The sequence below is a fragment of the Centroberyx gerrardi genome, chromosome 24 (genome assembly GCF_048128805.1).
Source record: "Centroberyx gerrardi isolate f3 chromosome 24, fCenGer3.hap1.cur.20231027, whole genome shotgun sequence".
NCBI classification, from domain to species: Eukaryota; Metazoa; Chordata; class Actinopteri; order Beryciformes; family Berycidae; genus Centroberyx; species Centroberyx gerrardi.
The window spans coordinates 24,172,722-24,185,221 of record NC_136020.1 but is presented as its reverse complement, the minus strand read 5'-3'; the positions used below and the strand labels follow the sequence as shown (position 1 = coordinate 24,185,221).

The following is a 12,500-nucleotide window of genomic DNA, read 5'->3' as shown; positions in this document are numbered from 1 at the left end:
GCTGTAATACTACTACTACTACTACTACTGTAATACTACTACTACTACTACTGCTGTAATACTACTACTACTACTACTACTGTAATACTACTACTACTACTAATGCTACTACTACTACTACTGCTACTGCTACTACTGTAATACTACTACTACTACTACTACTACTACTACTACTACTACTGTAATACTACTACTACTACTACTACTACTACTACTACTACTGCTACTGCTACTACTGTAATACTACTACTGCTACTGCTGTAATACTACTACTACTACTACTGCTACTACTGCTACTGCTACTGCTGTAATACTACTACTACTACTACTGCTACTACTGCTACTGCTACTGCTGTAATACTACTACTACTACTACTCATATGAAAGCAGTAGAATAACAACATACTCGTCTGTCTCTTCCTCTTCTTCTTCTCCCCAAGCCGAACGCCTTTCAGCAGGAGGACCGGGGTGTGTGTGTATGTGGTGTGTGTGTGTGTTGGTGTGTGTGTGGTGTGTGTGAGTGTCTCCTGCCCCCCCAACAGACGTCCTCTTGCTGGAGTTACTGGAGCGGCTGCCAGTGAAACAGAGACAGACAGACAGTGAGACAGAGACAGACAGACAGATAGACAGACAGACAGTGAAACAGAGACAGACAGACAGTGAGACAGACAGACAGATAGACACTGAGACAGACAGACAGACAGACAGACAGACAGTGAGACAGACAGACAGGCAGTGAGATAGACAGACAGACAGACAGTGAGACAGACAGACAGGCAGTGAGATAGACAGACAGACAGACAGACAGACAGACTAATTTAACTGATATCAAATCAAGAGGCTGTCAGGTGATGCAGCCTCTGTCTCCCACCTGGCCAGGTCCAGAGCCTCCACACAGGAGGTGCTACCGCCGTCTGGATGGGTGCAGAGGTCAGAGGTCAGGCGGGGGGAGGGGGGGTCGGTGTCGGTGGGGGGATCGGTGTCGCTCGGCTCCCACAGAGCGTTGTGTTCAGACTGCAGCTGGCTCAGGTGGTCTCTGGAGAAATTAGTTCCCCAGGATCTGAGGCGGTGCGCCAGAGCCTGCTGCCTCAGCTGCTGCACCTGCACACACAAAGACATCAGCTAACTATATATACTAACTATACTCACTAACTATACTAACTATACTAACTAACTATACTAACTATATTATACTATACTAACTGAAACAGAACATGAGGGGTGAGCCAGAGCCTGCTGCCTCAGCTGCTGCACCTGCACAGAAACACACATGATTAACTAGCTGTACTGACTAACTGTACTGATGAACTAACTGTACTAACTAACTGTACTAACTAACTAACTGTACTGACTAACTGTACTAACTAACTAACTGTACTGACTAACTGTACTGATGAACTAACTGTACTAACTAACTAACTGTACTGACTAACTGTACTGATGAACTAACTGTACTAACTAACTAACTGTACTAACTAACTAACTGTACTGACTAACTGTACTAACTGTACTAACTAACTAATTGTACTGACTAACTGTACTGATGAACTAACTGTACTAACTAACTAACTAACTGTACTGACTAACTGTACGGACTAACTAACTGTACTAACTAACTAACTGTACTGACTAACTGTACTGATTAACTAACTAACTGTACTGACTAACTAACTGTACTGACTAACTGTACTGATTAACTAACTGTACTGACTAACTAACTGAACTGACTAACTGTACTGATTAACTAACTGTACTGACTAACTAACTGTACTGACTAACTGTACTGATTAACTAACTAACTGTACTGACTAACTGTACTGATTAACTAACTAACTGTACTGACTAACTAACTGTACTGACTAACTAACTAACTGTACTGACTAACTAACTAACTAACTGTACTGATTAACTAACTGTACTGACTAACTAACTAACTGTACTAACTGTACTGACTAACTGTACTGATTAACTAACTAACTGTACTGATTAACTAACTGTACTGACTAACTAACTAACTGTACTGACTAACTAACTGTACTGACTAACTAACTAACTGTACTAACTGTACTGACTAACTGTACTGATTAACTAACTAACTGTACTGACTAACTAACTGTACTGACTAACTAACTAACTGTACTGACTAACTAACTGTACTGACTAACTAACTGTACTGACTAACTAACTGTACTGACTAACTAACTAACTAACTAACTGTACTGACTAACTAACTAACTGTACTGACTAACTGTACTGACTAACTAACTAACTGTACTGACTAACTGTACTGATTAACTAACTAACTGTACTGACTAACTAACTGTACTGACTAACTGTACTGATTAACTAACTAACTGTACTGACTAACTAACTGTACTGACTAACTAACTGTACTGACTAACTAACTAACTGTACTGACTAACTAACTGTACTGACTAACTAACTAACTGTACTGACTAACTGTACTGACTAACTAGCTAACTGTACTGACTAACTAACTGTACTGACTAACTAGCTAACTGTACTGACTAACTAACTGTACTGACTAACTAACTGTACTGACTAACTAGCTAACTGTACTGACTAACTAACTGTACTGACTAACTAACTAACTGTTAGGGCTGTCAAAATTGGCCAAAAATGACGTTTGATTATTCCTTCTAAAAAAACACATAGGTTCGAACCATTCAAATATCTATTTTTGCGCATTATGTCCATAAGAGGGCAAACCAATACAACGAGAGACATAACTACTTGTATAGGTATATTTATTTCAACATAAACATGTCTGTTAAAAGATCTACATACCTACACATTACAAAATAAACAAATAAAATAATGTCCTATACCGTAAAACTTAATTTAAAGACCGTAGACCTCTCTCTCTCTCTCTCTCTGCGCCGTGGTTGGTGCTAGAGTGAGAACTGAGAACGCGCTGTCTCTCGGAGCGAGATCAAATGAGGTAATATTCATACTGGTTTAAATAATAGTAACTAACTAATAATTAACTAACTGTACTGACTAACTAACTGTACTGACTAACTAACTAACTGTACTGACTAACTAACTAACTGTACGGACTAACTAACTGTACTGACTAACTAACTAACTGTACTGACTAACTAACTGTACTGACTAACTAACTAACTGTACTGACTAACTAACTAACTGTACTGACTAACTGTACTGACTAACTAACTAACTGTACGGACTAACTAACTGTACTGACTAACTAACTGTACTGACTAACTAACTAACTGTACAGACTAACTAACTAACTGTACTGACTAACTAACTGTACTGACTAACTAACTAACTGTACAGACTAACTAACTGTACGGACTAACTAACTGTACTGACTAACTAACTAACTGTACTGACTAACTAACTGTACTGACTAACTAACTGTACGGACTAACTAACTGTACTGACTAACTAACTGTACGGACTAACTAACTGTACTGACTAACTAACTAACTGTACTGACTAACTAACTGTACGGACTAACTAACTGTACGGACTAACTAACTATACTGACTAACTAACTAACTGTACGGACTAACTAACTGTACTGACTAACTAACTAACTGTACTGACTAACTAACTGTACGGACTAACTAACTATACTGACTAACTAATTAACTGTACTGACTAACTAACTGTACGGACTAACTAACTATACTGACTAACTAACTAACTGTACTGACTAACTAACTGTACGGACTAACTAACTATACTGACTAACTAACTAACTGTACTAACTGCCTCTGTTCTGTCTCTATGTTCTGCCTCTATGCTCTGCCTCTATGTTCTGCCTCTATGTCTCTGTCTCTATGTTCTGTCTCTATGTTCTGTCTCTATGTTCTGCCTCTATGTCTCTGTCTCTATGTTCTGTCTCTATGTTCTGTCTCTGTTCTGCCTCTATGTTCTGCCTCTATGTTCTGTCTCTATGTCTCTGTCTCTATGTTCTGCCTCTATGTTCTGTCTCTATGTTCTGTCTCTATGTTCTGTCTCTGTTCTGCCTCTATGCTCTGCCTCTATGTTCTGCCTCTATGTTCTGCCTCTATGTTCTGTCTCTATGTTCTGCCTCTATGTTCTGCCTCTATGTTCTGTCTCTATGCTCTGCCTCTATGTTCTGCCTCTATGTTCTGCCTCTATGTTCTGTCTCTATGTTCTGCCTCTATGTTCTGCCTCTATGTTCTGCCTCTATGTTCTGTCTCTATGTTCTGCCTCTATGTTCTGCCTCTATGTTCTGCCTCTATCTCATGTGTACGTTGCTTTGGATAAAAGCGTCTGCCAAATGGGAAATTGTAATTGTAATCATACTAACTGAAACAGGCTCTGAGGTACGACTGAGCCTGCTGCCTCAGCTGCTGCACCTGCACACACAGAGACATCAGCTAACTAACTATATATATTAACTATACTCACTAACTATATATACTAACTATACTAGCTAACTATACTAACTATACTCACTAACTATATATACTAACTATACTAGCTAACTATACTAACTATACTAACTATATATACTAACTATATTAACTATATATACTAACTATACTAGCTAACTATACTAACTATACTAACTAACTATATATATTAACTATACTAACTATATATACTAACTAACTATATATACTAACCATACTAACTATACTAGCTAACTATACTAACTATACTCACTAACTATATATACTAACTATACTAACTAACTATATATACTAACTATACTCACTAACTATATATACTAACTATATATACTAACAATACTAGCTAACTATACTAACTATACTAACTATATATATTAACTATACTAACTATATATACTAACTATACTAACTAACTATATATACTAACTATACTCACTAACTATATATACTAACTATACTAGCTAACTATACTAACTATATATACTAACTATACTCACTAACTATATATACTAACTATACTAGCTAACTATACTAACTACATATATTAACTATACTAACTATATATACTAACTATACTCACTAACTATATATACTAACTATACTCACTAACTATATATACTAACTATACTAGCTAACTATACTAACTATACTAACAATATATATTAACTATACTAACTATATATACTAACTATACTAACTATATATACTAACTATACTCACTAACTATATATACTAACTATACTAGCTAACTATACTAACTATATATACTAACTATACTAAATATATATACTAACTATAATCACTAACTATATATACTAACTATACTCACTAACTATATATACTAACTATACTAGCTAACTATACTAACTATACTAACTATATATACTAACTATACTAGCTAAATATACTAACTATATATACTAACTATACTAGCTAACTATACTAACTATATTCACTAACTATATATACTAACTATACTAGCTAAATATACTAACTATATATACTAACTATACTAGCTAACTATACTAACTATATTCACTAACTATATATACTAACTATACTAACTATATATACTAACTATACTAGCTAACTATACTAACTATATTCACTAACTATATATACTAACTATACTAGCTAAATATACTAACTATACTAACTATACTAACTAACTATATATACTAACTATATATACTAACTATACTAACTATACTAAATTAGACTAACTATACTAACTGAAACAGGCTCTGAGGCGGTGTGTCTGAGCCTGCTGCCTCAGCTGCTGCACCTGCACAAAATACAAACCGGTTCTACTAATCCAGTGAACTGACTAACCAGGCTGGAACCACAAGGCCTTTAGTTCTCTGACCTGCATGTGAAGAATCTGCTGATGTGACTGAGCTAACTGCACACCTGTAACTACACATTACTAAACTAATGAACTACACATCACTAAACTAATGAACTAAGTAGACATTACTAATCTAATTAAGTAGACATTACTAATCTAATTAAGTAGACATTATTAATCTAATTAAGTAGACGGCCGGTGGCTGTGCTTGCAGTCGGAGCAGTGAAGCTCCTCACAGGTTTTGTTACACATCATCCACCGCTACATCATTTATTTACAACAATAAAATTATTAGAGACACAAATCAAAGATCATACGTCGTAGAGCGTTGGGAAAATACAAAGAAATGTGTTTAGAGCGCTAACGCTGCGGCTTTGTGTTTCCACGCTACGCTGTTAGCAAACTGGTGGGAATGTTTCATTGGAAAGAGACGTCATTTTGTGATGTCATGCCGTCTCAAATCTGAAATGGCTGCAGATTCCACTTGGAAAAACTTCATCTTGACCCCCCGACCCCAGACACCCCCCCCCCCCCCCCCCCCACCACCACAGAACAAGTTACTAGTACAAGGCTGGTGGGAATTTACCTGTGTGTGTTTGTGTGTGTGTGTGTGTGACTAAGTGTTGTTTCCCTGAAGTGAAGGTCTGTGGTTTCACTGCAACTGACACTCAGCACTTTGATTTACCAGCAACACACATGCACACACACACACACACACACGCACTCTGAAACATACTAAAATACACAGTTACCTCATCTGACCAAGAATAGCTCTGAACAGCATCATAATGCAGAGTGATGAACTGACAAACTGCTGCGGCAGCTGATCTGCCAAGCAGATGCAGCTGAAAATAAATCATATCAATAAATCATCAATACATTTCTAATTGTAGAATATTAAGTTCAAAGCACTGGGCTTGTTTTCACTGAGAACCTCTCTTTTTTTAATCTCTCTGTTTTTATCCACATCACTGAATTTTACAGGCAGACAGATCAGATGGAGCTCAGCGTGAAAATTCACTATTTCTCTGTCAATCTGCCAGTTCAATGACACTTTTTACCATCAAATCACAAGCACACACACACAAACACACACACACACACACACACACACACACACACACACCTGTTACTTTCTATCTGCTGACTACGGAATTGAGATGCACAGCTATCCAATTATTGACTTATACAAGTATATATGAGACAGAGAGAGAGAGAGAGCAAGAAGAAATTTCACTTATTAATCCCCATCTTCACTAAACTGAATGAAAGTGTCCAGCAGCAGGTCCTGCTGGGAGCGGGACAGGCAGCAGGTCCTGTATTATTGTTAATAATATTGTAATAATTTGTAGTATTATAATACTAGTACAATTACATATTGTTACCTCCGCCAAGGAGGTTATGTATTCGGTGCGGTTTGTTTGTTTGTCTGTTTGTCAGCAGGATTATGGAAAAACTACTGGCCCGATTTTCATGAAACTTCGTTGAAGGGTGTAGCATGGGCCAAGGAAGAAACCATTCAATTTTGGAGTGGATCCGTATATTGGTTGCGCTTGCACATTTGCATATCATAGAAGACTGGACTGTTGCCATTGCCATTAAGGACTGGATGGCTAATAACTTTCTACAGCAGACAAGACTGAGGTTCTTATTATTGCTTCAGACAGCATCGTTTCAAAAGTTGCTCAGTGTGTTGGGTCCCTTTCCTCAACTGTACGGTCTAACCTTAGAAATCTTGGAGTTATTTTTGATCAGGATGTACTTTGATCAACATATTAAGTCAGTGACCCGTACATGTTTTTTCCATCTTAGAAACATTGCCAAACTCTCAGGTCTGTTGTGTCACAAGCTGAGTTGGAGATGATTATTCATGCCTTCATATCATCCCACCTGGACTACTGTAATTCCCTTTTCACCTGCCTCAGCAAGTCATCCCTGGACCGTCTCCAGATGGTCCAGAACGCTGCTGCGAGGCTGCTGACCAGGTCCAGCAGGACGTCTCACATCACACCCATCTTAGCTTCCTTACACTGGCTTCCCATTAAGCTTAGCATTCAATTTAAGGTTCTTGTAATCACATATAGAGCCCTGCATGGTCAGGCAGCTGAGTACACCTGACCTGCTCCATCCCTACAGCACCAGCAGGTCACTCAGGTCTTCTGACCAGGCTGACTGCTCGTCCCTCGCTCCAGACTCAAAACAAAAGGTGATGGAGGCTTTGAGATTGTGGCTCATAAACTGTGGAACGCTCTTCCACTGGACTTAAGATCTGCGGTCTCTGTTGACACTTTTAAAAAGCAGCTAAAGACTCATCTGTTCATCTGTTTGTCTAGCCTCTTGTGTCTGTAACTCTGTGTGTTTTTATGTCCTTTGTTTTTATGTTTTATTGTTTTTTACTCTTTTATGGTCTTATTTTAACTATTTTACTCTTGTGAAGCACTTTGTGACTTTGCTCGGTGAAAGGTGCTGTATAAATAAACTTGACTTACTTACAAGGACAGATAAACAAAAACACAATGCAGGAATGCAAGAAATGGCTCTTTAAAGAACCTTCTCTGTGGAACCAGAAATGGTTCTTGTATGGCATTGCTCCGAAGAACCATTTTCGGCGCCCGGAGCGCCCGGCCCACACATACAAGGTTCCACAGCCTGTTGGAATGAGCCGCTTGATGCTAAGATGCAGCTTGTGTTGGGATGTCATGAGGACATGGGGGGGGGGGGGGGGTTCCCTATCATCACTCCCTGCTCTCTGATTGGCTGGTTGAGGTGTCCGCTACAGCAAGTGACAGGATCAGAGCCTGGACACCAAACTGAAGTCTGGATCAATATCTGCATCATTCTCAATAATCTGTTTATGTGAGCTGGCTGACTGAACATCAAACAGATCGATCCTGTTTCACACGTTTGATATCAGATCCCTTCCTGTGGAGACATCAGGTCGCTTTGAGACGACGGGTTGAACTGTTTCATATGTTTAGCAAGAGAAAATAATTCTACGCCCGAGTTTCTGTGTTTGAGATTAAAATGTACTGTGATTTTTCTGATTTTCAACACTGAGAAAATTATTATGGAAGCTGATTTTTGGTGAAACGTTTCAATTTTCCATCTGGTTTGAATTTAGAATTGATTTAGAAATGCAATACATAGCAAGCAAAAATAAAATAAAAATAAACACAGTTGTGGTTACTCTGACTCCTCCCCTCTCTACCTGACCCCTCCCCTATCTATCTGACTCCTCCCCTCTCTACTTGACTCCTCCCCATTTCTATTTGACCCCCGCCCCTTGACCTCTGACCTGTGGGGTGGTGACGTCTGTGACTCCGCCTCCTTCCTGGATCCTGTAGAAGAGAGGACAAAGAAAGCTGGACTCATACTCTGTCAACCTCCTGTTGGACAGACAGACAGACAGACAGGTAGACAGACAGGTAGACAGACAGACAGTTAGACAGACAGAGAGGCAGACAGACAGACAGACAGACAGATAGACAGGTAGACAGACAGACAGATAGACAGACAGAGAGGCAGACAGACAGACAGTTAGACAGACAGTCAGACAGACAGACAGACAGACAGGCAGACTGACAGACAGGCAGACTGACAGACAGACAGACAGGCAGACTGACAGACAGACAGGCAGACAGACAGACAGACAGACAGACAGGCAGACTGACAGACAGACAGACAGACAGACAGACAGACAGGCAGACTGACAGACAGGCAGACTGACAGACAGACAGACAGGCAGACTGACAGACAGACAGGCAGACAGACAGGCAGACAGACAGACAGGCAGACAGACAGACAGTATCACACACCTGTGTCCTGCCTGAGGAGGAGGGGGTGTGGCCTTCTGGGGTGACGGTGACCTCACATCCTCTTTCTGAGGGGAGGGAGCTTCCTGTTGGGGGCGGGGCTTCCTCTCTGGCTCCTCCCTCCTCTTCCTGTTGCTCTGGAGATGAAAACAAACAAACAGCGCTGTCACCATGGTATCCCACAATCCTCTGTGTTTATCTGACATCACAGGGTAAAGGTCAACAGCTGCTAAAACGAACCGCTAACCCTGCAAAACTGTGTGTGTGTGTGTGTGTGTGTGTACCGTGTGTGTGTGTGTGTGTGTGTGTGTGTGTGTACCGTGTGTGTGTGGAACAGAGGGACTCTCTGATGTTCCAGGTGTTTCTGGAGGCGGGGTCCTGTGGGCGGGGCTGAACCCAGGAAGCTCCGCCTATACTCTGTGTCCATGGCAACGGGGTTCTTCTTAAAGGGAGGGACGGACCTGCTGCTGGAGTGAAGCACCTGCAAGGTCAAAGGTCACAGAGCAAACAGCAGGTAAATCAACCAGAGAAAAACAGGAAATATACTGGAAAAATCTTAAATAAAATCACCAGTAAAATCAATAAAAACCACCAGTACAATAACCAGTGAAATCAAGACATCACCAGTAAAATCAGCCAACCACGAAAATCAGTACATTAAATTACAATTATCTTTAAATCACAAGAGAACTTACCACTAAATTTACTTCAAAAATCATCTAGAGAAATCAATCATCTGGAGAAAATCTCCAGAAAAATCAACAAAAATCACCAGTAAAATCATTAACTTCACAAGTAAAATCACCAAAACATTTACCAGTAAAATTGCCAATAAAGTCAGCAGTAAAGTCACTAATTAAATCAGCAGTAAATTCACTCTGTTGTGTGAAATCTGCCATGTGAATAATTCAGTACAACAGAACAACAAACACTGTTACACTGGTTTGGATAGAGAAATACACAGTAACACATTATAATACTAACTGACCAGACTAATGAACCAGACTAATGAACCAGACTAATGGCAGGAAAATGTGTGTGTGTCTGTCCTGCAGGAGGAGCGGTCTGCCTCCACCTGCTGGACGCTCAGCTGAACTGCACGGTATCAGTATTAGTACTGCTGCAGCAGATCCAGTATGCAGAACAGAGCAGCTCAGGACTCAGTCCTTGTACTTCAGTGTTCAGAGTTAGCGACTGGTTCTCTCTGACAGCCTGAACTCTGCTGTGGAGCTTTACTGAAGCTCTTCAGTGTTGGAACCCAGACAGGTGAAGTCCTGCACAGCTTGGAGGGTGGAGCTGCCAGTGGACATGGAGTGGGGGAGGGGGTCCATGACATTTTCCTTCTTCACGCTGATTTTTAGTCCTAAGTTGCTCCAGTCATCAGCAGGCTGAGTACAGAGTGTGTGAGGCTCAGTGCAGCATCGTCTGCAAACAGTTTCTCTGATGAGGATCTTGTGATCTTTGGTGTTTCTCTGAGGCTCAGGAGCCTGCAGACCCAAACAAACCTTCAACTGCTGCTGCAAGACCAGCATGAGAAGGAGGGAGAAGAAGTTGCCAAAGACTGTTGGGGCAAGCAGAGGGGAATGACTTTGAGGAGGAGGAGCCACCGTGCTGCGTGGCTCCTCTCAGGTCCTCATGACAGCAGGAGACGACTGACGGATTGGAAGAGACTTGTCCTGCTGACGAGGTCAAAGGTCTCTGTCACATCGATGAAACCAGACACAGCAGCGTTCTCTGTTCTCTGTTCTCTGTTCTCTCTCTGGAGAACAGCATGTGAAGGTGGAACTGACTTTCCAATACTCAGCAAGGAGATGTGGTGGTAGTTCTTCCATGATAGTGTTTGGTAGTGTTTGATAGTGTTTGATAGTGTTTGGTAGTGTTGGTAGTGTTTGATAGTGTTTGGTAGTGTTTGGTAGTGTTTGGTAGTGTTTGATAGTGTTTGATAGTGTTTGGTAGTGTTTGGTAGTGTTTGGTAGTGTTTGATAGTGTTTGATAGTGTTTGGTAGTGTTTGATAGTGTTTGGTAGTGTTTGATAGTGTTTGATAGTGTTTGGTAGTGTTTGATAGTGTTTGATAGTGTTGGGTAGTGTTTGATAGTGTTTGGTAGTGTTTGATAGTGTTGGTAGTGTTTGATAGTGTTTGATAGTGTTTGGTAGTGTTTGATAGTGTTTGATAGTGTTTGATAGTGTTTGATAGTGTTTGGTAGTGTTTGATAGTGTTTGATAGTGTTTGGTAGTGTTTGGTGGTGTTTGGTAGTGTTTGATAGTGTTTGGTAGTGTTTGATAGTGTTTGATAGTGTTTGGTAGTGTTTGATAGTGTTTGATAGTGTTTGGTAGTGTTTGATAGTGTTTGATAGTGTTTGATAGTGTTTGGTAGTGTTTGATAGTGTTTGATAGTGTTTGGTGGTGTTTGGTGGTGTTTGATAGTGTTGATAGTGTTTGGTAGTGTTTGATAGTGTTTGATAGTGTTTGATAGTGTTTGGTAGTGTTTGGTAGTGTTTGATAGTGTTTGATGGTGTTTGGTGGTGTTTGATAGTGTTGATAGTGTTTGGTAGTGTTTGATAGTGTTGATAGTGTTTGGTAGTGTTTGATAGTGTTTGATAGTGTTTGATAGTGTTTGATGGTGTTTGGTGGTGTTTGATAGTGTTGATAGTGTTTGGTAGTGTTTGATAGTGTTTGATAGTGTTTGGTAGTGTTTGGTGGTGTTTGATAGTGTTGATAGTGTTTGATAGTGTTTGATAGTGTTTGATAGTGTTGATAGTGTTTGGTAGTGTTTGGTAGTGTTTGGTAGTGTTTGGTAGTGTTGATAGTGTTTGATAGTGTTGATAGTGTTTGGTAGTGTTTGATAGTGTTGATAGTGTTTGGTAGTGTTTGATAGCGTTTGATAGTGTTGATAGTGTTTGATA

General features: G+C 39.9%; 1 protein-coding gene across 2 annotated transcripts in view; it reads right to left on the bottom strand.

Annotated features, from left to right (window-relative positions):
* mdm1 (Mdm1 nuclear protein) overlaps nucleotides 1-12,500 on the bottom strand; it is a 20,227-nt gene that overhangs the window by 3,695 nt on the left and 4,032 nt on the right. Inside the window, exons 7-11 of one of the 2 annotated variants that reach the window (XM_078282105.1) lie at nucleotides 9,916-10,077; nucleotides 9,600-9,733; nucleotides 9,080-9,122; nucleotides 872-1,101; nucleotides 407-571 (exon numbers count right to left, since the gene is read on the bottom strand). In XM_078282105.1, coding sequence (XP_078138231.1) covers nucleotides 407-571; nucleotides 872-1,101; nucleotides 9,080-9,122; nucleotides 9,600-9,733; nucleotides 9,916-10,077 — 734 coding nt within the window. Of the gene's footprint in view, nucleotides 1-406; nucleotides 572-871; nucleotides 1,102-9,079; nucleotides 9,171-9,599; nucleotides 9,734-9,915; nucleotides 10,078-12,500 lie in introns of both variants that reach the window. The other variant, XM_078282106.1, reaches the window with a different exon arrangement.